The 26,735-nt window shown below is 54.9% G+C and overlaps 3 protein-coding genes across 10 annotated transcripts in view; 1 reads left to right on the plus strand and 2 right to left on the minus strand.

Moving 5' to 3' along the window:
* Positions 1 to 122: 122 nt before the first annotated feature.
* Positions 123 to 18,142, plus strand: Tnfaip8l1 (TNF alpha induced protein 8 like 1). 6 transcript variants are annotated; one of them, XR_007589174.1, is made up of 3 exons: positions 8,638 to 8,774; positions 9,309 to 10,515; positions 16,593 to 18,142. XR_007589174.1 is itself a non-coding variant. In XM_050125190.1 (2 exons), the coding sequence occupies exon 2, from the start codon at positions 9,313 to 9,315 to the stop codon at positions 9,871 to 9,873; it is 561 nt and encodes a 186-aa protein (XP_049981147.1). In that variant the 5' UTR covers positions 123 to 244; positions 9,309 to 9,312; the 3' UTR covers positions 9,874 to 11,771. The 6 variants fall into 6 exon arrangements, 4 of the variants coding, with proteins under 4 accessions (XP_049981147.1, XP_049981150.1, XP_049981149.1 ...); XR_007589173.1 differs by lacking the exon at positions 16,593 to 18,142 and adding an exon at positions 14,125 to 14,209; XM_050125190.1 differs by lacking the exons at positions 8,638 to 8,774; positions 16,593 to 18,142 and adding an exon at positions 123 to 244 and having other exon boundaries at positions 9,309 to 11,771.
* Mydgf (myeloid derived growth factor) lies at positions 12,656 to 21,392 on the minus strand. Its single transcript, XM_050125189.1, has 6 exons — positions 21,197 to 21,392; positions 19,746 to 19,796; positions 15,005 to 15,066; positions 14,146 to 14,227; positions 13,578 to 13,650; positions 12,656 to 13,049 (listed from the first exon to the last, which is right to left on the minus strand). The coding sequence occupies exons 1-6, from the start codon at positions 21,347 to 21,349 to the stop codon at positions 12,970 to 12,972; spliced, it is 501 nt and encodes a 166-aa protein (XP_049981146.1). The 5' UTR covers positions 21,350 to 21,392; the 3' UTR covers positions 12,656 to 12,969.
* Positions 21,393 to 23,719: 2,327 nt separating this feature from the next.
* Dpp9 (dipeptidyl peptidase 9) overlaps positions 23,720 to 26,735 on the minus strand; it is a 29,194-nt gene continuing 26,178 nt past the window's right edge. For 2 of the 3 annotated variants that reach the window (XM_050125168.1, XM_050125167.1), the window contains exons 19-21: positions 26,162 to 26,304; positions 24,876 to 24,987; positions 23,720 to 24,391 (exon numbers count right to left, since the gene is read on the minus strand). In XM_050125168.1, the coding sequence (XP_049981125.1) occupies positions 24,299 to 24,391; positions 24,876 to 24,987; positions 26,162 to 26,304 (348 nt within the window). In that variant the 3' untranslated portion in view covers positions 23,720 to 24,298. Of the gene's footprint in view, positions 24,392 to 24,875; positions 24,988 to 26,161; positions 26,305 to 26,608; positions 26,728 to 26,735 lie in introns of those variants that run through there. The other variant, XM_050125169.1, reaches the window with a different exon arrangement.

Consider the following 26,735-nt stretch of genomic DNA (forward strand, 5'->3'; position numbering starts at 1 on the left):
ACGCGCCCACCCCCGCGGCCGAGGCCTGCTCTGCTGCCACTGGCCCCTTCGTACACCGCCCGTGCGCTCCTATTCGTTGAGCCAGTGAGCGCCTGCAGGGGCGTGGCTTGTTCTCTGCGGGGGCGTGTCTATACCAGGGGGCGCGGCCCCTGCTCAGCAGCCCGCTCGCGTCGGTCGACCAGCGGCTCCCGCCCCACAGAGGCGCTTGCACAAAAGTGACAGCCAGACGGATCCTGAGGAGCAGGTGAGTGATCCGGGTCCTCGCACCCGTCCATCCTGGGTCCTTGCTGTCCCCTCTTATCCCCACACTTTCCTAGGTGCATCCCGGCCTCAGTTTCCCTCTATACCTGTGCCTGGCTGTGTGAGCAGGCTGCTGTAATGGTCCTAGTATCCCTTCTCAAGGGGACATGGTGGACCTCGCCCTGTACAGGTGTGCAGCCCGACTCCAGAACGGCCTGGGTATTCCCGGCGGTGGTCGGCCAGATCCCACTGTGGCTCTGGCTGGTACAGGGACCCCACCTGAGCCCCCATCATCCAGACTAGGAGCTTCCCGTCGCCCTGAGCCTTGGGACTCTGTTTTACCAGCTGGGAACTGGAGCAATCCCCGTCATATAATTGGCAGGTGACTTGACCCAGGTCTGTGACCTCCTGGCTCTTCCAGTAGAGGCCTGGAGGGTAAACTGAGGCTCAGAAAGTAGCCTGTGGTTGACCAGGGATGTGTAGACAGAGGGAACCCGAATGTGGCTTTTTACCTTTTTGAGTGGCCAGTCTGGAGCAGGACAGGGTGAGGGCCAAACTGTACACAGGCTCCTGAGACACTTCCCCTGCTCCAGGCTGCAGAGCCTCTGGAAGCCTGCCTAGGGGTCAGAACATGGCTCACACAAACCTGACTTCCCTGAACAGTAACTTAATTATAAGCCTCAGTTTCCCTGTCTGTGACTTGAGATAGTTGTGTCATGACTCCTTGGGACTAAAGGCTTCTGGGAGGATTAAAGCAAAGACAAAACCCATGGAGGCAGAGCCAAGGTGGGCTACACAGGGAGGCCACATCTAAAACCAAGTGGAGACTGGCGTGTGGCCTGGTGGGTGGAGTGTTCTACTGAGCAGGAGGCCCTGGGTACCAGCCCCATGGCCACATGAACCAAGGTTTGGGGTGCGTGGCTTTCGTCCTAGCTCTTGGAACGGAGGCAGGTGAATGTCTGTGAGTTTGAGGCCTGCACAGTGAGTTCCAGGCTAGTCATGACTGTGAAGTGAGACCCTGTGATAACAACAAACAAAGAAAAACAGGAATGTGGGCTTTGTGTACCAAACTTCCTGTTTTCCCATCCTGGGACTTGAGAGTGGCTGCTCCTTCCCCACACGGACCGTCCAGTCTCGGGACCTTTGCTCATACAGCCACAGCCGAGCAACACAGGCGCCAATTTTGAAACATAACAAGTTCATGGTCTGGACCGCACCTAGGACGTGGGTGACTGGGAGGGATGGGGCGGGGCCGTGGGGACTATCACAGAACAAAGAGCATTGGCACCCAACACCTGTGCTGGGCCAGGGCTGGATTTTGAGGGGAAAGGGACACAAGACACTTGTGCTCATTTTACCCTCTGAGCACTGGGCAAGCGAGGACCCAGCCCACAATGATTACCGATTTAATGATTCAGTATACTGACTCAGTATGAGGGGACTCAGCCTACTTCAAGGCCAAATCGTCATGGCTGCAGGGGTGCATGCCACCTGCTGAGTCCGGTGCCACCCAGGACTCACTGGAGACTTGAGGAGGGTGAACTTTTATCTAGGGATTCGGTGAGTCCACTTTCCCCAGAAATTCTGCATTGTCCCACCAGGTGGTTGCTTTGAGTTCCCAAGCCTCTGTTTACCCATCGGGGACCCTCCAGAGGGTGCTCTGCAGGCTGGGGGCTTCCACAATCCTCCCCAAAGGCACCATGGAAGGGCTGATGGGGCACACGGCTTCTGGAAGGTTCTCAGACTGAGTCAGTAGGCCCCTCCGATTTTAGAGTGACCCTGTGTGAAATGAGCTCCTTGGGGGCTGGACTCATATCCCACTCCTGACTCGGTGTTGCTCTGCGAATATCTATCAGCTCCCAGGCCCCTTCCTCAGTTTCTCCTTTTGTCATGACCATGAGAGGTTACTTAGTCACTTGACAAGCAGTTCCTGAAGACGGAGGGGAGGTTAAGTATGGTGCCTCGTGGCACCAGAACACAGCAGTATCCAAGCTGGTCCAGTGCCCACCCTCCTCTGCCTCACAGTTGGAGCTGGATCCTGTCCTGAGAAATAACTGTAACCATAAGATGAGGAACTGGGAGGAGCATGGAGGAGGCCCGTGGCTGCAGCAGAGGGAGAGGGAGGCAGGATTCTCAGGACTTGGGCCCCAGCAGTGAGGGAGGTGGGAGCCTCTGGCATTTCGGGAATCCTGGCGAGGGTGAGAGGAAGCTGCGTGGAAGCTGGGAGCCTTGGGAAATGGAGGGAGCTGGTACAGTCTGGGGACGAATGCACACACTGTCATATTTCCCTGGTTAAAACCCTGAGTGGATGCTGGGAGCGGTGGAAAATATCTGGAGGCTGAGGCGTGAGGATCACAGTAAATCTGAAGCTAGCTTGGCCTACAGAGTGAGTCCTTATCTCAAACTCTGACCCTAAAGAAGCCCTGTCCCTGTGTGGAAGCTGAAGCAGGGTCCATGCCCCTGTGGCTCTGTGACAGTCTCTTGAAAATATATTAATTTATTCTTCTTTGTGCATGTGGAGTAGACAACTGGCTCTCCTTCACTGAGTGGGTCCTGGGCTCGAACTCAGGTTGTCTGACTTGACAGAAAGTGCCTTTACCTGCTGAGCCACGTTGCTGGCTCTCAACCCCCATTTCTTCAGGACATGTCTTGCCTCCCAGGTCTCCCCTACCCATTCTTGGGGTGGCATCATTGTGGGGACCCTATTTGAGAACCCCCAGTGTCTTTCCCACCAGGGAAGCTTCCTCCTCCCAGTCCTGATGCTAAGGGTGCTGTTTGCAGGTGGAGTCCCCAACAGGTGACAATGCTTTGGGACAGACTGGGGGGCCTGGGTGACATGGGGCCTCGTCCCAGCCATCCTGGGGCAGTCAGCGAGGGCGGAGAAAGAGAATGGCGGGCTTGGTGACATCAATTATTGGTGAGCTGCGTGTGGGACATAAAGAATTCATGAGACCGGGGGCTGCCCAGGGGCGGGCGGCAGCGTCGGTCTTAGGAGAGCTGCTGCTGGGTTTTGGGAATTTTGCCATCTGGTTGTTAAACCCAGATTAAAAGTCAAGGAGTGAGTGCTTCCAGCTAAGTAAATCGTGTTGTATTTATTATTTATTACATTTATTTACAGTGTGTGTGTAAGCCAGGGCGCATGGGTTAGAGGTCAGATGATAACTCATGGGAGTCGATTCTCTTACCACGGTGTAGGTCTCAGAGATCGAACTCAGGCTGTCGGACTTGGTGGCAATCACCCTTATCCACTGCCATGTTGACAGAATGCAAACCAGATCATAAGTAAAGTTGTCAGGTGGTGGCACCCATCTGTCAGCCGAGCTAGAGAGGCAGAGGCAGGAGGACCAGGAGTTCAACGTCAGCTTTATATAGTGAGGGGATAGCCTGGGCTAAATATGAGCTAAAAATATAAGTGCACTTTATGGAGTGCAGATGCTATTTCTGTTCTGGAGAAGCTTCATCCCAGCCCCTGGCATACATACCCAAAGAGTCTGGAGCATTCTGGTGGAAGCTCCACCCCAAGCCCCCTCTCCCATCTCTCTCCAAACCCTACTACATCTCAGAAAGCCTGCCAAATGATGACCCCTCCCTCAGAGATGCTCAAGGTTACTCCCACAGGGTATTTAAACTGCCCCCCCCAAACAGACACGTGGTTTTCGGGTCTTTCTTTTCTGTCTCCTCCCTGGGAGGCTGGAAAATCATCCGGGAGTGTTGTATCTATATTTCGGGTTGATTTGGTCTGATTGGAGAGGCTCATGAGGTGCAGAAACTTTTCAGTTTCAATGAAGCTCTTAAGATTGATGGTGATGGTTCCCACCCATGATAAACCCCAATAAAAACACACAGAAAAAAAACAAAAACAAAACAAAACAAGGATTCAAAGGTTAGGTTGGGTGTGATGGTGCAGGCCTTTGATCCCAGCACTCGGGGAGACAGAGGCAGGGGAAGTCAGCCTGCCTGGTGTACATAGAAAGACCCTGTCTCAAAACAAAACAAGGGGTGAGGAGAGAGAAGCAAAAGCATGTGTAAGGTGGAGAGAGGCCTGGCACGTGAAGTGTTTGCTGTCTAAGCCTGAAGACCTGAGTTCGAAACTCAGGAATCCTACAGAGAAGCCAGGACTGAGGGCTGGCAAATGTGATCTCATGATAGGGGTGGGGACAGGAGTGTCCTTGGGACTTGGTGGCCAGGCCTGGCTTCTGGGCTGGGTGCACAGTGGAGGTCGTCAGTCCCCAGCACCACACACAGTGACTGACAGCGTAGACACCCCATGGCCTGGCTGTGGCCTGTGTCCATGTTTGTCCTGAGTCTGTTGGAAATGGCACAGGGGCTCCCCAGCTTCATGTGCCTCCTGTGGCCACTGTGACTGCAAGGACCCCACAAAGATCCTCAGACCTTTGCAGAAGCCTGGCTTGGTTACTGTGTGGCTGGCTGTGGCCACCATGGAGACGGGGCCTGGGGACTGGGGAGGGAAATGGTGTCAGCTGTGCCCAGGAACAAGGGCCCACCCACCTCTGGGGATTCAAAGGATCGATTGCGTGTGAGGTATGAGAGGAGACATCACTTACACAATCAAGTCAGGGCAGTGAGCAAGGAACGTCAGGCGCCACAAGCAAGTGGGGGGTGTGAGAAAGGGGTGAGGCATGAGGACGGGGGTGTCTCAGCATTTGCAATGAAGACTTTTTATTCTGGGCTTGGGGATGTCGATGTGTAGCCCAGGGTGTCCTGGAACTCACTCTGTAGCCTGGGCTGGCCTCCACAGACATCCTCCTGCTGGGATGAGAGGGACCACGCTCACTTGCTCTCCAACTGCCTGGCCTCAGAGCTGCCTTCCTGGGAGCCAGAGGGCATTCAAGGAGGTTCTGAGGTTGGGGTGTGAGTGGCACCTGCGGGCGAATGTCACAAAGGGTGACATAGATCACATTTGTTTGTTCATTAGAACTTGATGTGACAGGAACTATTTCGTGAGGCCCAGCAGGCTCTGGCTCCAGGGGTCATCCTGGCAAGGCTGCCAGTGTGCCTCTGTGGAGAGTGGAGTCCAGGTGCCCCCAGCTGTTGCGGCTTGTTGTCTGAGAATCCCTGAGGGCCAGTGAGCCAGGGATCCCCATTGTGGGCTTACAGCAGGGTCATCCCACCTGGGTTTTGTTTTGGTTTTTTGTTTTGTCTTGTTTTTGTTTGTTTGTTTTTTTTTTTTTCCGAGACAGGGTTTCTCTGAATGTCCTGGAACTCACTCTATAGCCCAGGCTGGCCTCAAATTCATAGAGATCCGCCTTCCTCTGCCTCCAGAGTGCCAGGATTAAAGGTGTGTGTCACCATTGCCCAGCTTTCCACACTGGTTTTTCTGTCAGGACTTGAGAACTCAGGTCCATATTTTTTTTTTTTTTTTTTTTTTTTGGTTTTTCNAAAGTGTGTGTGAATTAGGTTTCAATGCAAATGAACCCCATCTTTCTTTGTCTTAATTTAAAATGCAGTAAAGAGTATATTCAGCAGACAGTACAATTTACCAAGGGCACATTTACAGCCCAGGTTTATGGAAGAAGTTGACATTATTACCTCATTCGAGCCTACTGCAACCCTGGCAAGCAGGCGTGACAGATATTACTATCTGTTCTTTACAGACAGGAAACTGAACCCCAGACAAATGACTTGTCTAATTTACAGAGCTGGTTCTCACAAGACTCAGAACTAGCACTGTAGCCTAATCTGGAGGTTTCTGGCACAGCACTGTGGTTTTGGAGCCTGCCTGGAACTAGCTCTTGTAGACCAGGCTGGTCTCGAACTCACAGAGATCTGCCTGCCTCTGCCTCCCAAGTGCTGGGATTAAAGGCGTGCGCCACCACCGCCAGGCCCTCAGGTCCATATGTTTACAGCAAGACTTTACCCGCTCAGCAGTCTCTGAGGACACTTGACTGGGTGTAGCGAAGTCCCAAGGTCCCAAGGCTACCAAGATACCTCGGAAGTGATGTGGGTGCTCTAGGCCAACCTTGGGCTCCCCGGACTGTGCTTGGGTGGGCCAAGGGGGGAAATGGGTATGGGAGACACATGTGGGTCACCCTGGTTTGAACCTCCAGTCACTGGGGTCCACCTGCCTTTCCACACCTCTCTTTCCAGAGTTCTCCACAGCCCACTTAGCATTCAGGAATAGATTAATCACTGCAAACACATTTATTGAGCACCAGCTGTATGCCCCGTGCTCCCCGCCAAGACCTGCCTCCTATCCCTCCAGCCTCTCCCCTCCCTCCTGTACCCACAGATCAGAGCTGTGCCACCCCCAGCACCATATACAGCAGGCATGGCAGCACACGCCTTTCATCCCAGCACTCAGGAGGCAGGGGCAGGATCAGGTCAGCCTGGTTCAAAAAAACAAAACCCAAAGACAAGCAACCAAAAAACTGGGGGGAAAGAACTAGCAGGAAGTGGGTCAAGGAAGTGCTTCTGAGCCTGGAGCTTTAGGCTCAGAAAGGCCTCCGGCTTCCAGAAGTCACCGCAGTCACGCAAAGGCCCTGTGGCTTGGCCTCGTTGCAGGGGCCGGGTTGATCTCTGAGTTCAGAGCCAGACACCAGGCTACATCTGTCCCCACCCAAAGGGAAGGTCTCACCTAAGCCAAGGTCCCCAGCAGGGAGCCTGGCACTTGGAGGAATATTGGGAGCTGTTGTGGAGTGCCAGCAGCTGCCGGAACTGATGGGGTTCAGAGTACAAAACTCAAGTAGGGCTTGGCAGCAGATGAGAAGTCTAAGGTAGCCAGACAGTGGCAGCAGCCAGCTTTAACCCCAGCACTCAGGAGGCAGAGGCAGGAAGACCCAGATGAGTTCCAGGATAGCCTGGGCTACACGTAGAGACCTTGTCTCAAACATCACAAAAGCTTTAAAAACCCATCAAGACTAAGATGCAGTCCAGGGCCCAGGAGAGGACCTGGGGCTCTGTTTTGGACTTAGGCTGTTGTCCCGCAGGGAGAGGGGCTGTGGTGACCTGGGGTGACCTGTGGTGACCTGTGGTGAACAATGTGGCCCTGCCCTGGGTCCTTTGCGCATGCACCTCCCACTACTGTCCCCTCCCTCCAATCTGTCCCTCCTGTCCTGAGGCTCCAAAGGCTGCCGACAACTGGCCTTTCTGTGGCCCTTGCTCCAAGCTTTTCCCATCCCCAGGCCCAATTTTTGCTTTTTTTTCTCCCTGTTTATTGGTTTCTTGCATTTCTGGTTCACAAGGCCTCTTCAGGATGATTTTGGGGTTCCAGCCAGTCACAGGTGACACACACCTGTCATCTCATAGTCGGGAGGCTGAGGCAGGAGGATTATGACCGAGTCAAAGGTCAGGCTGTGTGATATGAGACCCTGCCTGGAAAAAGGGGAAAAAATGAAAATACATAAGAAATGAATTAAGGGGTGGAGGGGTCAACTCCAGGCACAAGAGGGTCCCGAGTTCATGTATAACCAGAAGAGGGCAGAACCGGGGCACCGGGGATGCAGAGACAGGGTCTCCTTGCATCACTTCTGTGCCCTGGTGTTGGGTATACAACTGGTGCTCCATAAATACCCACCAGGCAGTTGAGTGACTGCATGAGTGTGGGGCCGAGTTCTAGAGGGTAGCCTGGGCTCTTTAACTCCAGACTTTGGGTGCTGTGGCACTGTTGGGGGGGCGTCAGGGACCAAGGCCACAGCACCTCATCCCTGGGAAAGTCCCTGCCATGAAGGCCTCACATGGCCACACTCAGGCCCCTTATGCAGGAAGACAGGGACATCCTGGTCGGTCAGGACAATGGGTTTCAGAACAGGAAGTGGAGGCCAGCAGCTGGCTGCCCCAGGTGGCGGCTCAATAGGAATGGCCAGGATAGGCCACAGCTGTGCCTCGCCAGTCTTGCGGAAGTCCGTCCACGCTCTCAGCTTCACTCCTGGGCCAAGGAGTTCAATTTGGCTTTGTCCATGGGGAAAGCAAGGCCCAGAGAGGGTCAGCACTCCTCTGGAGTCACACAGCCCCCAAACCAAACAGAGACTCCAGACTTTGTTACTGAGAGTTCCCCTTTGTCTAGTATCAATTAGGAAACAGCCCCTGGGCCTCCAGTCCTGGCCTGCACAGGAGAGTCAGTGGCTGAGAGGCTGACCTTGAACCTCCGATCCTCCCCCCGCCCACCCCTTGGCCTCCAAGTGCTGGGGAGGCAGGTGTGCCGTGTCTGGTGTGTGTGGTGCCCTCAGACACCAAGGAGGAGACAGGATCAGACACCAAGGAGGAGACAGGAGCAATCAGGTGTGGGGCCACGTGGGGACTGACCGTCCTCTCCTGCTGTGTGAGTGGACTTTGATGGGACAGATTTCACCCACCATTGTGCATTCTCCGCCCAGGCCACTCAGGAAGGCTGTGCTCTTTGCAGAATGACGTTGGCCCAAGTGACGAAATGGGTTCACATGGCGGGCGCCCTGTGTCAACAGCCCTGTCCGGGCCCTGGCCAGTACACCGCGGGGGTGTTGAACGCGGGGGGGGGGGGGCAGGGAAGCTGCCCAGCCATCCTTGTGCCCCTGACCGCTAAGGCCAAGGAGAGGATGGTGAGAGTGGGGGCTGCCTGGAGTCTGGGTTCACACAAAAGCCGGCTTTGTAGGGGAATCGGGGTGAGTGGGCTGGAGGGTGGGCACTGCTGGCCTGGCCATGAAGCATGGCCCACCAAGGCCCAGATCCTGGTCTCAATACAGCCTCTGTGTGTCCCTTGGCACTTCCGGAGAGGCCAGGGGTCCCCGGAAACACAGCAGAAGAGGGGTCAGGCCCTGACTTCCCTCTGTGTTTCGGGGGTGGAGGGGGTGGTCGCAGCCGTCCAGCCCTGTGTGGCTCAGAGGGAGTACCCAACGGGAGTCAGGGGCTCTGGGCACTGGGAGGTGTGTAGGAGTTTATTAGGTAAGAGGCATGAGAAGTCTCAGTTGTGTTGAGTACTTCTGTTGGGGAAAATTCTAGAACTGCTTGCACCTGCTTGTCGGCTCAAATGTCTTCAACGTCCAGCAAGGGAACAGTCTCATCTGGCGAGCTGGTAGGGGTGGTGCCGAGCCACAAGCATTCCCTGGACCTAAACGCTGTGTCTCATCCCACAGGGCCATGGACACCTTCAGCACGAAGAGCCTGGCCCTGCAGGCCCAGAAGAAAGTGCTCAGCAAGATGGCCTCTAAGGCCATGGTGGCGGTGTTTGCGGACGACACCAGCAGCGAGATCCTGGACGAACTGTACCAGGCCACCAAGGAGTTCACCCGCAGCCGGAAGGAGGCACAGAGGGTGGTAAAGAATCTGGTGAAGGTGGCCGTGAAGCTGGCCGTGCTGCTGCGGGCGGGTCAGCTGGACGGCGACGAGCTGGCCCAGCTGCGAAGGTTCCAGGGCCGCATGCGCAGCCTGGCCATGACGGCCCTCAGCTTCCACCAAGTGGACTTCACCTTCGACCGGCGCGTGCTGGCCGCGGGGCTGCTGGAGTGCCGGGACCTGCTGCACCAGGCCACCGGCTCTCATCTCACCGCCAAGTCCCACGGCCGCATCAACCATGTCTTCGGCCACTTTGCCAACGGCGACTTCCTGGCCGCGCTGTACGGCCCAGCGGAGCCGTATAGGAGCCACCTGCGCCGCATCTGCGACGGCCTTGGAAGGATGTTGGACGAGGGCGGCATCTGACCTGGCCGGAGACCTCTCCAGAACATCAGTGTTCGTCCCAGCTTTGCTCCTTTCTACTTCCGAGAAGCTGTCTTGTAGCCCAGCATGACCCCAGACTCTACGGGGACGAGGCTGACCTTGAACTGATGCTGCTCCCGCTGCCTCCTGAGTGCTGGGGTCACCGGTGTGCTCCACCATCTCATTGTTGGGCACTGTCATTCTTTCAGATAAGGTCATGGAGACTCGAGAGTAAAAATTGTACTCCTCAAGCCCTGCTCCCTGCCCCCCCCCCCCCAATGTTTATGTTCGTTTCCTAACTCTCAGGGCCTCCCAATGTGACTCGCTTTAGGAAATGGAGTTCAAGCCCTGGCACCAGTCTAGGGTTGAAGGGATCCCAGCCCGCCATGTGGGCTGGGGATGAGCACACTTCCGTGTTGGGATCTGGAGGAGACCCCATCTGGAGACTGCACCCAGCATCTAAGAGCAGGAAGAAACCGTCCCTGAGGTGGCTCAATCCCCAAAACCACACAGTGGAAGCAGAGAACCAGTCAGCAAGGAGCGACTGAGCTGGTGGGAAAGCTGGAGTCCTCACTGGGAGGGAGGAGCCTGGCGACCTCAGAAGCTGTCCCCAGCTTCAGCAGGGCAGGGCTGCTGGAGATACATGTCTGTGTTAAATTATAATGCCGTATTTGGGAAACAAACCCACCTTATCTCTTTGTATGACAGCCAGGACTTGTAACCAACCCTGACCACACATGTAGGAGCATGACGTAATACCTAGCTTAACCTTATGGTCACTATGAGACAGACTTTTATCCTTGGAAAGGTGGTCAGGCTTCAGTAACGTGTGTGCACAGCTGAGGTGTGGGTTAGTTCTCTAGAATCACCAGTGAGGGGTGGGATGTGGCCAGGGGTAGCAATGCCCCAGGTGGGAGACCCGAGACAGTGAGGACAGTGCGTCTGCACTTGCCGGGGTTGTGCAATGCTGCAGGTGTGAAGGTGATCTGGGAGATGGGGAGAACACAACACCCACAGTTGTGAGTATTTAGGACAAAGTTTACCACCTGTATCCTGTGGGGCCTGGCTGGGGGTCACAAAGGCTTTATTAGTGTTTCAAACGTGGCCAACACAGAGATTCTATCAACAACTACTGATTGTTAATATTTGTTGTTTTCAAAACAGTATCTTACCCTATAGCCCGGACTAGCCTCAGCATCCCTAGAGCTGGCATCCCAGCTCCTGCCAGCTCTGGGGCCCCAGCCCACGGGGCAGCAAGGGGTCAGGTCCTGGAAGCCTCCCTCTCTCACACCAACTCCACAGGGGAACTCGTCTCACTTGAGGCCCTGGGCCAGATCTTGAAAGTGGGACACCAATATGCATGCCGCTGTCCCCAGATGAAACCCTCATGCTGACCAGATGGACCAATGAGGGGAACAGACTGAGATTTGCAGGGCTGTGTTCCTAAGGGTGAGATGAAAAGGAAAGCCAGAGCACACCAGGACATAATCCTTTATTATTTTGTGCCACTGGGTTTGGTATGCCATACGGAGCCTCGGCCATCAAGCTAACCTTATTTCCTTTTTACGTTTAGATTCTCAGGGTGACACAATCCTCCTGCCTCAACTGCTTGAATGCTTGGGATCACAGGCCTATGCTAGAAAAAATATTTAAAGGTGCCACCGTGTGGCTGGTGACATGGGTAAAGGTGCTTGCTGCCATGCCTGCTACCCAGAGTCTATGTCAGAGGCCCTAAGGAGGCAGCTCCTCCCCTGCCAGCCCCTCCCCGACCAGGTTCCACACAGGCTGGTGGCCTCACTGACCTCCTGTGTTTGAGGCACTAGGTTCGTGCTGAGCATCACAAAATTTTTCCTCAGAAATTTAAGATTAAACATTAAAGGGCCATTGTGTCCCGGCACCCAGTTCTAACTGCTCTGTATTCTTGCTAACAGCTGGGGACCCTCAAAGGTACATGGGGTGAGCCAGGCAGTCAGTAACCTCACTTCATCCCTGGGTCCTTTCACACCTAAGGGCATGAGGCTAGGACTATATCACCTACACCCAGGTATTGGAGCCCCGAGCCTCGGGCCCCTCAGACAACGCTGATGGCTATGTCCTTCCGGGGCACATGCAGCATGGGAAGTCCTCAGTTTCGGAAACTCAGTGTCCTAAAGGTCAGCTCCCCTGTATTGAAGCAGGGTTCCACTGTACAGTCTGAGCTATCCTGGAACTTACTATATAGCCCAGGCTAGCCTCCCATTCACAGAGGGTCCCCTCCTTGAAACTGAGGGCAGCAGGAGGCTGCTTAGTCCACACTATGGGACGCCACCCCTAAACAATGGGGGACCGCAGCACCCTACAGGCCTGTGTCAGGTACAGGCCTGCCTGGCAGCCCCAGACTCTCACATGGTGTTTGGCCAGAGGTCAGGACCAAGGTCAAAGCTGGGGGGCCAAGGGACCCCTCTGAAAACCTTTCAGCTTACGTAGGTTTCTCTGGCTGCAGGTTATTTTTGTTTCTAATGATTTACTGTGGCTGGGAAGGTGGCTCAACAGCACTGGCTGCTCTTGCAGAGGACCTAGGTTCGATTCCCAGCACCCACAGGCAGCTCACAATCACCTGTGATTCTAGATCCAGGGGACCCGAAACCCTATTCTGGCCTCCGTGGGCACAGAAATGACACAGACACAAAATCCCCCATGAAGGGCTGGGGGCCATGTGATAGTCGCTCTTGGGGGAGACACATGCCTGCTGTGTCTGCTGAGCCTGCTGCTGCTACCGTGGAAGGCAGTGGAATCCAGGCTTGAGTCCTGAGCCCAGAGAGCCCCAGCTGGGGTGGTGTTTATTGGTTTATTTGCTCCGTCTCTTCCCCTCCTTTTGAATGGAGGTGCCTTGGGTGGGTAAGAAACAGTCCCGGGGATGGGGTGCTCACCTGCAGCTTAGAGGGGGAACCACACCTGACTTGCGCAAAGCCAGGCCCCCTCCCCCGGGCCCCCAGCATGCCCTGCACCTGGGGAGATGGGTGACAGGCTCAGAGTTCAGCAGTGCTGCAGCGTGAGCTGCAGACAGGGCAACACCAGCATCCCAGACAAGTAGTGGGCAGTCGCCCAGGCAGGCGGGGGTCACAGCTCCGAGCGTGCTGCCTTGGCTACGATCACAAGCTTGGAGAGCTCAGACTTGAAGGCCCCAGGCCTGTGAGACACTGCAAGACACAAGCACATTTGGGCCCTGACAAGATGCCACATGAAATGCTGGAATTGGGGCAGTGCCAGCAGAGGGCACGGCAGGGCGGGAGAGGAATGAAAGTGGAAAACTGCAGAGCCAGGCACTGGGACAGGCTTGCCAATGTAGCTACTCTGGAGCCCCACCTAGAACCCCCCAGTGGGGAGCTAGGGGCGTGGCCAAGGAGGACCCCCATAAGTCCTTTTGAGGACATGGACCCACTTCCCTGGGCTCTGCCAGTGTCTCCATCACCAGGTCCTCAGAGCCTGACACTCCAGACTGGGGAGCTCTGCTTTCTACAGCAGCCGCCTTGGACCCGCTGCCGCAGAGGCAGACCAGTGCAGGTGAGGATCTAGGATGTCGCCAGCTAAATCGACTGGCACAGCTGCGGCACAGGGTCCACGCTGCAAGAGGCTTCTCTTTAGCCCACCGCCCATCCGCAGCGTAGTGTGAGGCCCCCTGCCAGGAGCTGCATGCCTTCCGCCTGCTGGGTCCCATCTTCACCTACCTGCTGTCTTGGCCACTTCAAATTCCTCGTTTTTAAGGGGGACATCACTCTCTCTCTCAAACGCAGCTTTGGACTGAAAGAGAACAGGACACTTCAGTAGACACACATAGAGGAAATCCCTCGAGTCCCCTTGGTTTGTCTCCTGAGCTCTGTGATCTAAAGCCAGGCATTCCCAGCAGGGATCCCAGGAGGGTCAGCTCACAGGTAACAGCCTCAGTGTCACCTGGGCTCCCAGTAACACTCCTGAGGAGGCTGCTACACGGCTCTGGTATGCTGAGCCTGTCACTGGCTGACTTGAGGGACAGGAGAAGACCGAGGCTACCCTGCTCCACCCTGGCTCCTCCCATTTTTCCACAGGGTGCCTCTACTGCCAACCTCCCCATTTTTCTGGCCTCCTGGGGCAAAGGAGGTCTATGTAGAGGGATGGGCCAGAAGCCCACATTGTAGGCCTTCTGCTGAGGGCCCCAACTCATGTGGGAGCCCTGGGGTCAGTGGGATGGCTGAGTCCCTTGCAGTGAATGGTATTGGAGACCCCTTCTGTCCTCAGGTCCCCGAGACTGGCACTCACGTAGGCCATGGCATACTCGATCTCAGCACCCCGGACCTCGGCCTTGAACTGTGTGAAGTACAGGTAGGACTTCCCCTGAGGCCTGTAGGGAGACAGTCAATGCTGGTGGGACCCAGTCGAGGCCCCAGAAAGAGCCTGATGACGTGGGACTCCATGGTAGGAATCTCCAGGAAGGTGAAGTCAGAGATGGGAAGGAGCTCTGTGTGTGCTGGGGATGACGGGGAGGGGGATAGCCCCTGGGGTAGGAGAGATGAGGTATCTGGTAGCCCAAGCTGGCCAAGGCTAGCCTTGAGCTCCTGATCCCCTTGCCTCTGCCTCCCAGAGCTGGTGATTAAGAGAAACAGCAGCTGACTGTACATCACAGAAGGCAGGGCTCTATCTCAATTTTTAAAATTTGCCAAAAAGCACTGTGGTGATTTCCTGCCCTGTGACCTAACTCCCAGCTCTCTGCCCTCCTCCCATCCCCTTCCTGGTGCTGCGGTGTTAATACACATACTGGCAGCTTCCCCAAGGTCACAGGGCCACTCTCCAGTCTGTTCCTTACTTGTCCTGAATCAAATGTGGAATGCACACGCACAGTGTCTGCAGGACACCCCCATCCACCCACACATACACAGTGTCTGCAGGACACCCCCATCCACCCGCACATACACAGTGTCTGCAGGACACCCCCATCCACCCGCACATACACAGTGTCTGCAGGACACCCCCATCCACCCGCACATACACAGTGTCTGCAGGACACCCCCATCCACCCACACATACACAGTGTCTGCAGGACACCCCCATCCACCCGCACATACACAGTGTCTGCAGGACACCCCCATCCACCCGCACATACGCAGTGGCTGCGGCTCACCTCCAGATGGTACAAGTGAAGTGCTGACTGTCTTCGCTTGTCCCCAGGCTCATCTGCCATTGCTGGGGAGAGAGGATAGGCTTGTTGAGCAAGGACAGGTGGGCCTCTCTGCAAGGCCGCCACACGCTGCCCTACAGTGGATCAAGACACTGCCTATGTCACTTTTTTCCCCATAAAGGACGACACCCTGAGAATGGCTCCCAGCTTAGCAACAGTGAGATCCTGTCTAAAAACTAGATAAGGGTTGGGGCCTGTGGGTCAGTGTCTAGCATGGGGCCCTGGCTCCATCCCCAGAAACAGGGCACAGTGGAGCATGTCTGTCACCCCAGCACCCGAGACAATCAGGAGTTAGCCTTGGCTACATAGGAAGCTAGCCTGGGCTACATGAGACACCCTGTTGCAAAAAAACAAAAACAATACAGGCACAGTAGTGCATTCAGGAGCCAGAGGCAGATAGCTCTGTGAGTTCAAGGCCAGCCTGGGCTACACTGTAAGTCCAAGGCCAGCCAGGACTACACTATGAAAGCCTGTTTCAAACAACGACCCATAGCAGCCAGGGCTGAGACGGCTCTGCACCGAAGAGCGCAGGCCACTCTTCCAGAGGACACAGGTTTTGTTGCAGAACCACACGGAGGCTCACAGCCACCTGTAACTCGTTACAGGGGACCTGATGCCTTTTTTTGGTCTCCACACACATCAGGATATGCAGCTGGTGCACAGGCATCCATGCAAGCAAAACACCATACACATAAAACAACTAAAATTAAATCACAACAACAAAAACCCTAGCCAACTAGTTCTCACAGCAAGTATCCCCAGCCCTGGGGCTCCCATTACTGCTCTCCATGGCTTCAAAGAAGAGGTTTTCCAATGCTAAGGCAGGCCATGTTTACATCAATTACAAGGGGACCCTGTGGCCGCTTGGCTACATTCTGCCTTTCGGTAAGCCGTGAGCCCCAACTGCACTCACGCCAGGGTCAAACTGCTGGCTCTGGGTCAGTCCACAGACAGACTAATCCAGAACTGACAGGCTACTCCAGAGCCTCTGTGCCCAGAAACAGCCCATCCCATCCGAGAAATGCCGCTAAGAGGTCCATGCCTTGCTTTTCCATTAGAACAGGGTCTCCTGTAGCCCAGGGTATTCTTGACAGTGACTTTGAATTCCTGATCCTCCTGCCTCAGCGCAGAGTGCTGTCACCCACCTGCTACTGGCCCTTCTTATATTCATTTAATCTCAGGCACAGCCAACCCCTAAACCCACTGACAAAATAAAGTGGGAATTTTCCTTTCCCGGGACCATTCACGTTAAAACGCTATCAGTGAGGCCAGGTCCATGGTGCAGCCCTCACCACCACACGTCAGACCCTCTGCCCCATCAGTGACAAGGAAAGCCTGGTGCTCAGCTCCCCCTAGCTCCCTCCAGGTCCCAGTACATCCACTTCCTCATTGAGCGCAGTGTTTCTGAGGTTCCGTCTGGCCGTGGCAGGTCAGGCCACGCTCCACTCCATGTAATGGAAATTGTCATTGTCATTTGTCCCTTGAGCTCCCTGAAGCTGGCTCTGAAGTGGGATCTGCATTTGTTTCCAAGGTTTTGGGGGAGCGCTGGTCCCAGCCTGTAGCCGGCAGCAAAGGCTAGAGCAGAACAGCCGAGATGACTGAAGCCTGCTGAGCAGCTAGCCACACAGACGCTGTCCTGAGGACCTGCTGTCCTGGTTCGTTTCATGTGAACTTGACACAAGCTGGAGCTACCAGAGAGAAAGGAGCCTCGACTGAGAAAACGCTTCCAGAAGATCTTGCTGCAGCCAGCCTGTAGGGCGTTTTCTTAATCAGTGACTGACGGGGAGGGTCCAGCCCACTGTGGAGGTGCCATCCCAGGCTGGTGGTACTGGGTTCTATAAGAAAGCAGGCTGAGGGCTGGAGAGATGGCTCAGAGGTTAAGAGCACTGGCTGCTCTTCCAGAGGTTCAGAGTTCAATTCCCAGCAACCACATGGTGGCTCACAACCATCTGTATTGATATCTGGCGCCCTCCTCTGGCGTGCAGGCATACATCGAGGCAGAATGTTGTATACATAATAAATAAATAAATCTTTAAAAAAAAAAAAAAAGCAGGCTGAACAAGCCATGGGGAGCAAGCCAGTGAGCAGCACCCGCTCCGCCTCCGCGTTACTGCCCTGTGTGACTTCCTTTAATGGTGAATGGCAGTGTGGCAGTGTAAGCCGAATAAACCCATAAACCCATGGTGTTTTGTCATGGCAATAGAAACCCTGACTAGGACACCCAGGTTCAGTCCCCAGCACCCACAGCATAGTCCACAACCACTCGTAACTCCAGCTCTAGGGAATCTCAGTGGGCAACACACATACGTGTACACATTCACAAACCTTACTATATATACATGTTAAAAACTATGTGTTTTTAAATCGTGCCTACAGCGGGAAAGAGGCCGGATGCTTGTTGTGGGGCTGCTAGCAGACGCCAGCTGACGGCCATCTTGCACCCACTGCTAGTTTGTTACTGACTGAAGGTCTGTAGAGACAGCTCAGTGGTTAGAGCACTGGCTGCTTTTGTAGAGGACCTGGGTTCAATTTCCAGCATCCACATGGCAGTGCACAACCCTCCATACCTGGTCCTGGGAGTCAGACACTCCCTTCTGGCCTCTGCTGGGTACCACGAGCACCTGGCTGAAGGTGTAGGCCTTCTGCAGCCTCTCTCTCCTTTACTCTCACTTGTTATATCCATGCTCAACGCACTCCACGTCACAAGCAGGGCTGCTATCCCTGTCCGTGCTCAACGCTGCTCACAGGTGCTGGGCTGTGCATGCCCGTCCGTCCATGGACACTGAGCCACTTCCACTCACTGGCTGGCCTCATGGAAAGCTTTGCACAGAACACTCATGTGCAAGGTACCGTAGCCACCACTATGTCCCGTAAATGACCGGCTCTGGCCCCCATGGTGCACAGGCATCTAACTGCATGGTGATTGGCCTTAATGCTCCCTATGCTGCTGTACCATCCTGCATTCTACGGTAGGGGGATGGTCTTGCTGGGAGTTTGCCCCCTTGCCAGCTCACAGGCTGCCCTGAGGACTGTCCCAGGCTGACCGCTCAGGCAAGCCTCCTAAGGCACAGACCATCTTTTTTTTTTGGAGCCTGTCCTGGAACTAGCTCTTGTAGACCAGGCTGGTCTTGAACTCCCAGAGATCCGCCTGCCTCCGCCTCCCAAGTGCTGGGATTAAAGGCGTGCGCCACCACCGCCCGGCAAGCAAAGACCATCTTGAAATAACAAAGATCCCACTGCCCACGGGTAGTGACACTGTCATCTAGCACTCAGGACACTGAGGCAGGTGGAGCAGGGATACATGATAAGATTCTGTCAAAAAGCACCAACAAATTTGACAAAAACAAATTGACAAATAAAAACCACAGTGCTCACTGATCAAACAGGGATCAATAGAACCACAGTGCTCACCGATCACACAGGGATCAATAGAACCACAGTGCTCACCGATCACACACGAATCAATATCAATAGAACCACAGTGCTCACCGATCACACACGGATCAATATCAATAGAATCACAGTGTTCACCGATCACACATGGATCAGTATCAATAGAACCACAGTGTTCACCGATAACACATGGGTCAATAGAACCACAGTGGTCACCGATCACACACGGATCAATAGAACCACAGTGGTCACCGATCACACACGGGTCAATAGAACCACAGTGGTCACCGATCACACACGGGTCAATAGAACCACAGTGGTCACCGATCACACACGGGTCAATAGTCAGGGACTGGCACTGTACGTCACTGGCTCCATGAGGCAAAAGCCAAGGCAGCCTGGGGTCCTTTCAGGCTCTTGTGACTGAGAATCCAGTGCTTTCGGCTACAACACTGAGCTCTGCTGTCCTTGCTGCAGTGGGAGGGAGGCAGCTCCAGTGCAGCCAGGAGCACCACAGGCTTCCCCCACCCTCCTGCAGTGGTAACTGGGCTCACCCGCAGGGACTGGGACAGGATGCAGTGGGGATGCCCTGACTGCTCCTTCACGTAGCACACGAGGGGTCATCCTGGACTCTGAACCACGAATGACGGACTGACAAGCTACCTCTTTTCTGGAGTGAGGAAGAGTCTCACAGGAATGGCAGCTCAAGGCTGTCAGTCAACTCCTGCGAGATGGGAGGCAGGGGAGTGCCCAAAGACTGAGGTCAGCCTGGAAAACATGAAAGTGACCCTGCCTATGCACAACACAGGGCTGGGAGGTGGCTCCGAGGCTAAGAGGACTGGCTGCTCTGCCAACACGCCATGGCGGTGCACAGCTGTTTGTACCTTCAGGTCCAGGAGCCGTGTCTCCCACTTGCGGTCTCCACGGGCACCAAGCACATATGTGGTACATAGACACCATGCAGGCACAATACCCATACATACTAAAAAAATAATAAATCTTTTCCAAAATTCAAAAAGAATGCTGGGCAGTGGTGGCGCACACCTTTAATCCCAGCACTCAGGAGGCACAGGCAGGCGGATCTCTGAGTTCAAAGCCAGTCTAGTCTACAGAGAGAGTTCTAGGACGGGGCCCCAAAGCTACAGAGAAACCCTGTTTTGGGGAAAAAAGATTCAAAAAGAAAGAAAATGCACTGAGCCTGCACTGTCTCTGTGCTGATTGCCAAGAACACGCCCACACGTGAAAGAGGCCACGTCCCGACACCAGCTGCCTGAGACCCCGAGTGACTCACCTCATTGGTCCCTCCTTGGGAAGCATATGTGAATGTACATGTAAACTTGCCCTGGAAAAGAGAAAGAGAAGGAGGCTCAAGAGCCGGTGTCTCACTGCGCAGAATCAAGACCCCAGCATGCTGGGCGTGGGGCTGCATGCCCATCACCTCAGCGAAGGTGAAACCAAATAGGAGTCACGTTGACCGAACTGTTATTAAGTCTCCATGCCTTACAGGCATAAATCTCTGTTTCCTAAGCCAAATGTATCCTGGGAAACACGCTTTTCAACCTATGCTGAACTTCTGACCTCCTCTGCCTTGCTGAACTCCTGACCGCCTGTGGCAACTCTCTTTCCACACAGTGTGTTCTCACATTGGTCTACCTCGATCCCCAAGTGCCTCAATTATCTCAACAGCTGTTTTCTATAAATCCTAATGCTTCTCTATAAAAAAAAAAGGACCTCAAAAGCCAGGGAGGGGAAGGCAGTTGCTGGCCAGTCAGTCCCTTGTGCACTTTTAAATATAGCTTGCTTTAATCAGATGGCTGTCAGAATGCTCCCTCTCCGGGTTTAACAGCAACCAAGGAAGCCAAGGCGGGAGAACTGCAAGATGAAGGCCGGTCTTGGTGACCGAAGGTAAAACAGTAGAGAGAGGCCTTGGACGTACATCTGCAGTAGAGCTCTGGCTGAAGCTGGGTAGAATCCTAGCCTGTGTGAGACCCTAGGTTCTGTCTCAGTACATAGAAAAGAAAAAGAAGTTTGCATAATCCCTGGGGGGGGGGTGTTTCCTGGGAAGGTCACGTGGCCTTCAGCAGTCTTTGATTCAGTACCTGGGAGTGCCTAAGACACTGGAGCCTGTGTTACTTCCTTCCTGCAACACAATCCTGCCAGGAAGCTCTGGGCTACAAGAGTGTTCTCAAGTCGGGCTGTGGTAGTCCACGCCTTTAACCACAGCACTCAGGAGGCAGAGGCAGGCAGATCTCTGTTAGTTCGAGGGCAACCTGGTATACAGAGCTAGTTCCAGGACAGGCTTCAAAGCTACAGAGAAACCTTGTCTCAAAAAAACAAAAACAAAAAATAAGAATGTTCTCAGGAAATGGTCACCAGGGACATAGCTGTCACAGGGAAATCGGAGTGGCCGGACCCGTGTAAGGCCTGGGGTAATTCCTTTCTGGTCCGAGCTCACGAGCAACCCTCTCGGGGACCTGCATAGCGAAGTGAAGTCTCTTGAGACCCACGGCTCTCACCACCCAGAATCCCGTTTTTTAGAATGTGCTGGACGAGGGAAGGGTGCGTGTAGGTAGGAAGTGCTTGACAGGCGGCGGCGGCGGCAGCCACGCCCCTTTGAGTAGCCGGTCTCCGGGTAACCCCGCCCCTGCCATTCCGACGGACGCCGGGACGAACCGGTACTGGCTTCGTCCAATCCCGGCAGTGCCCGGTCGGCGATGCCCCCGAGGGAGGCTCGGCACTCACCCCGGGCCCTACGTCCTGGGAAAAGGAATGGACGACGCCTCCGGGCCTCACGTCAAACGGCACGGTGGTGGGCTCGGACACGGCGCCCGCCAACGCCAGTGCCGCGGTCACCAGGAGCAGCGCGGTCCAGAGGGCTCCACTGGGCGTCGCCATCTTGGTTCCGGGCCACTGCGCAGGCGCCCGCCGACGGGGCGCGGCGAGGGACATGTGGAGCGTCCTGCGCCGGACGCGTTGTCGCGATACAGTGACGCACACGTCGCAGCTCTGGCCGCCGTGTTGGGGCGGGGGGGGGGGGTCACAACTCGGCACGTGATTCCAGACGGCGCCTCTGATTGGCGGCCTCGGATGAATGGAGAAAATTCGTGTCAGTGCTGCAGGGGTAACATCGGCCTTTTTCCGGCTCAAATTCGGGTTCCCCATATAAAAATGCCTGACGTCATTGTAATTAGGGTGCACAAGCTATTCCGGTATTTTTACATTTATATCTTATTTAAATTGACTTCAGGTCTCGACCTTTCAGGCAGCATGGGGTTTGACTGTGTTTTATTTTGTAAGATTATCTTTAATAGTTTCAATTTTTAAACTTGTTGATTATTTTTCGTTTTGTAACTTATTTTACTTCAGTTTATAGTTTAAGTTTAATTTTTTTTTTCAAGACAGGGTTTCTCTGTAGCTTTGGAGCCTGTGATAGAACTCGCTATATAGACCAGGGTGGTTTTGAACTCACAGAGATCCGCCTGCCTCTGCCTTCCAAGTGTGCGCCACCACCACCTGCTTAAAAATATTTTATTGTGGGGTCTGGAGAGATGACTCAACAATTAAAGGCACTGGCTGCTCTTGCAGAGGACCCAGGTTTGAGTCCCAGAACCCACATGTCAGTTTATAATCTAACGCCATATCCAGGGGATCCAACATCCTCTTCTGGCCTCTGGAGGCACCAGGCACGCATGTGGTGCACAGACCACTCACACACATAGAGTAAAATAAATGTGTTTATTCTATTTTTCCGATGGTTCGTTTTATGTCAGGATGGCCTTGAACTCCTGATTCTTCTGCCTGCCCCCCTCCAGTGCTGGGATGGAAACCAGGGCTTTTGTGTGCTAAGTGATTGCCCTGACCCCTGCACCCCGGCACCAGTTATGTGGTCTATGGCTGAAGAGCAGGCTCTGTGGCCTCAAGTGGCTGTTCACTCACAGGATCCTGCAGGTGTTATCAGGACAGAAGGAGGCTGTCCCAGCGCAGGGGACAGAGGACTCCTCCACTTTCGCGGCTTCCTGTGTGTGTCACAGGCGTTGCTTAGCTCTCCTGGGGCTAGAATATGGGGCCTTCAGCAAGCCTGGCCAGCCCTGTGCTGCCGAGCAATATTCCCAGCTTTCTGATGCTTAAAAATGAGACAAGTCGGTCGGCGAGATGGATAAGTAACGGGGAAGGGGCTTGCTGCCAAGACTGCTGATGGGTGCTTCAGGCCCTGGGGAACTAGATGGTGACAGAAGTGACTCCTGCAAGTTCTCCTGACTGCATGTGAGCTGGGCAAGCAGCTGTGCGCAACAGCGCACAACAGGAAATAAATACGTAGCATACAAAACTAGCCTCCAGTGCTTCTGAGGATGCTGCCTGCTTCTGCCCCACGCTCACTCCCCATCCCTTCCTTCTCTCACTATTGGCTTTCCTTTTACATTTATGGATTCAATGTCTGAAGGCAGAGGGCAGCTCCCAGGTCGGTTCTCTCTCCCACTCGGGTGGCGGGGCTTAGCAGCAAGTACCTTAATCTGCTGAGCCATCTGGTGAACCCCTTTGTTCCCCACACTCCTTTCAAATGAAAGGGAAGGGGGGCTGTTTCACTGGGTACACAGACCACATGTGTACTTCCAGGGTGGGGCCAGAACCTGGCAGAAGCCACCAGCTGACTAAGAACTCAGAGATCCGCCTGCCTGTGCCTTTGAGTCCTAGGATAGCCACCAAGACCAGCCTTTGATAATTTCATTGCTGTGGAGGCTGGAGATGGCTCAGCAGTTAGGAGGCACTGCTCTTCCGAAGGACTCGGATTTAATTCCACACACCCTCGTCATGGGCTCACACCCAACTCCTCTGGCTTCTGGAAACGTCCACATTCATGACACAAACACATGCATACCCATGCACACACTCACATAATTAAAAATAATACGTCTTTAAGGAATAATTTCAATAATTAAAAAATGTTTTTGAGACAGGGTCTCAAGTATCCAAGGATGCCCTTGAACTAACTCCTAATACTATGGCCTCCACCTCCCGAGGGCTGGGATGGGGTGTCCTATGCACCCCAGCGACCCCGTACCCGCCCCGCCTCCCAATTCAGCACCCACACCACACAGAGCCCCCTGCAATCCTTCAGTCCCTGAAGCCAGCACAGCTGGAGAAGGAGCTACACACGGCACAATTTCCATCTGGAATCGTTTAATGAGTCTACATACCACATAATTATAAAAGAATAAGAATTGACAAAAATATTTTCTTTCCATAATATGTAGAGGTGGTTTCTGGTTTTTTTTTTTTTTTTTTTTAACTTTTTACTTTATGCCCGAACTCTAGTGGGAGGGGGCTGGGAAGGGCTACACCCCTGAGGTCAGGATGGGTCCTACTCCCAACCCTGGCACCCCTGGGTGGTGTTGGAGAAGTCGGGCAGAGACGACAGGCAGGGCAAAAGGGGCCCCGACAAGGGCTTGGCAGCTCCACATAGCCTGGGAATTGGGAGGGCACGTTGGGTCCCAGCGGCCCAGTGCCGTACCTCCAATTTTATATTTCGGTACCGCTTGCTTCCTGTCTTTTAAATAATTATTTAAAATGCTCCCCAAACACACACAACTCTGCGGGGGGGGGGGAGAGGGGGCAGCACATGCTTCTGCGCTGGGGTGGTGCTGCAGGTTTGGGACCCTGGCAGCACCTGTGGCTGTGGGCCCGGTGATGGTCTCCTCCTAACCAGCCCAAGGAGGGCCACATGGGGGCCACCACCTCTGTCCTGGCCCCCAAGCAGCAGCAAGCAAACAAATCGAAAGCTTCAAAAACTAAAAGATTAAAAAAATGCAAGAAAAGCAGCGGCAGCATCAGGGCAGAGGTCGGAGGTCAGAGGTGCTCCTGCAGGAAGTGCAGCAATGTCACCTCGTAGTGCTCCCCAGACTCGGGGCAGCGGATGCTGTGTCTCTCGTTGGGGTAGATCTGTGGAAGAGAAAGAGGAAGAGGCAGGGCTACAGACAGGCTCACCTGGGGCCCCTGCTCTGTACCACACAAGGCAGAGGCTCCTTATCCAGGCTCTGGGGGTCCCTTCCCCAGACCCACAGCTGCCTCCTCTCCTTTCCTGTGCCTTCTATAACCCATGCCCCCCACAGTCTGACGGGACATCCTCCAGGCAGGGCCCCCACTGAGGTCCACTGTCCCTCACTGCTGAAGCCCCGCCTCTGCCCTACCCCTCAAGCCAAGGCTCTGCCCACCCTCACTTCCAAGGCTGAGTGACCCAGGGTCTCAGGCTCCCTGGGCCTCAGTCGTCACCAGCTCCTGCACCTTTAGATGCCCCTCCCTCAGGGAAGTCCTCTGGGGTTTCTAATCATTGTGGGGGCACCCCCAAGCCTGTAGATAGACTCATCAAAGCAGGACCTGGGATGTGGAGGATGAAGCCTGGGCCACCGTCCCCAGAACCACTCACCTGGAGCTGGTACGGCTTCCCTGCCCGGATCAGCTGGGACACAAGGAAGTTTGTGTGGAAAAAGTGGACATTTTCATCCAGGAAGCCATGTAGGATGAGCAGGCGGTTAGGCCTGGAGGAGAGGGGAGGGAGTGAGGCCTCTGGGAGACAGAGGGCGGTACCCCTGGGCTCACAGTCTCTCCTCGGCTCCCATGCCCAGGCATTCTGCTGTGGTAGAACGTTCTGGAAGCATATTACCACTACGCCCCACCAGCACTGACTATTGCATTATGCCCCGGCCAGCAGCCACCTGTGCCTCCTCAGAATATCAAAAGAAGGTGAATTTTCTCTTTTATATCAGATTTATTTATTTTAGGCATAGGGTCTCATTAGCCCAGGCTGGCCCTGAACTGTCCATGCAGCTAAGGATGACACTGAACTTCTGATTCTCCTGCCTCCACTTCCTGTGTGCTGGGATGACAGGCATGAGCTGCCATGTCTGGGATCTGTGGTGCTGGGCTGGGCCCAGGGCCTCCTGCATGCCGGCCACAGGCTCTACCACAGGGCCCAGGGCCTCCTGCATGCTGGCCACAGGCTCTACCACAGGGCTCAGGCTCAGCTATTTTCTTTTTTTTTTTTTTAAACTATAGATGGTTGTGAGCCAAAATGTGGTTGCTGGGAATTGAACCCAGGACCTCTGGAAGAGCACTCAACCCCTGAGCCATCTCTCCAGCCCCTATACACTAACTTTTTGCAGCACTAATGGTTCCTATGAATGACAGAGCAATGTCTGGAGTCGTTGTGGCTTCGTAAGTTGTACGCCCATCGGACCTCTAGCTCTAGAACATTCCGTCCTGCCATCCCAACAGCAGTGAGGTCTCGGCCTCCACAGAGCAGTGAGCAGGACTGACTGCAGGAGCCCTGCAGTGGTGCAGACATGGTGGGCATTCCCAAGGCAGAGAGGCCAACGCCACACTGCACTGTGACCAGCGGCTGCCCCTTTGCTGTGACCACTGTCACCCACGAAGTGAGTGTGTGTGGACAGTGCCCATGCCCATACAGCCCGAGGAGCTCAGGTCCAGATGGGCTGTACAAGGCTGGACATGAGCTCACAGGGCTATTGGAACTAAGTGGGCAAGTGCTTCAGGAAAGCAGGGTGCCACGACCTGTGTGGCCCTCGTCCCCACCATCCGCACCTCCAGGCCAGCTGGCAGGAGGTACCAGGAGACACAGGCAGAGAGGATGGGAGCCCGGAAGCTGCAGGGAAGAGCACTGGGTAGCAGATGGTAAGCGCGTGGGTGGCTTACTCATTGGGCAGCTTCTCCACATGCAGGGCCACCGACCCTGCCTCATAGCCTTGCTGGTTGTTCTCGGGGACATCCATGTACCGTTCCGTGTACCCTGTGTCATAGGCCATCCACACAGTGACGGGAGCACCCGCAATGGCTACCTGGAAGACACAAGGGATGGATCAGGCAGGGAGAGAGAAGGAGAAAGGTGTTGGATCTGGGGCCTGGCCTTGGCCGGAACTGCGGGCCTCAGCAGAGGGTTAGGCAGCTCATGCATGAGGGTGGTGGCTTGCAGGGGGCCCTCAGATGTGTTCCCATGGGCCTTGAGCTGCACTCCACACAGGGTGTGGAGGGAGGGCCCGTCCCACCTTCCTGCCTCCTCCGCCTCCTCATGGCCGCCGCCCCGCAGTGCCCTGCCAGTCCCGGGGCCTGCGCTCCCCTGCTGCTCCTCACAGCATGCCCCACCTCTGCCCCTCCGAGGCGGGGGTCCCGGGCTTGGCCTCCCACATAGAGCTGCTGGCGGATGCCATCCTGGGGTCGGTGGTGGCAGGCAATGAGGAGGGGGACTCGGCCTCGTGGGGTGGCTGCGGGG

This window comes from Alexandromys fortis, unplaced genomic scaffold, assembly GCF_014885135.2.
Source record: "Alexandromys fortis isolate MF-2015 unplaced genomic scaffold, M_Fortis_MF-2015_v1.1 scaffold_243, whole genome shotgun sequence".
In the NCBI taxonomy this organism is placed as follows: domain Eukaryota; kingdom Metazoa; phylum Chordata; class Mammalia; order Rodentia; family Cricetidae; genus Alexandromys; species Alexandromys fortis.

Bases quoted from the DNA above. Each gene is read 5' to 3' on its own strand.
- Tnfaip8l1 (XM_050125190.1), top strand. From the start codon at position 9,313: ATGGACACCTTCAGCACGAAGAGCCTGGCCCTGCAGGCCCAGAAGAAA.
- Mydgf (XM_050125189.1), bottom strand. From the start codon at position 21,349: ATGGCGACGCCCAGTGGAGCCCTCTGGACCGCGCTGCTCCTGGTGACC. The intron at 14,228-15,004 runs GTGAGCCGCAGC...GTCTCCCTACAG, and splicing joins TTCACTTGTACCATCTGGAG to GCCTCAGGGGAAGTCCTACC. The intron at 13,651-14,145 runs GTGAGTGCCAGT...GTTCTCTTTCAG, and splicing joins TCGAGTATGCCATGGCCTAC to TCCAAAGCTGCGTTTGAGAG.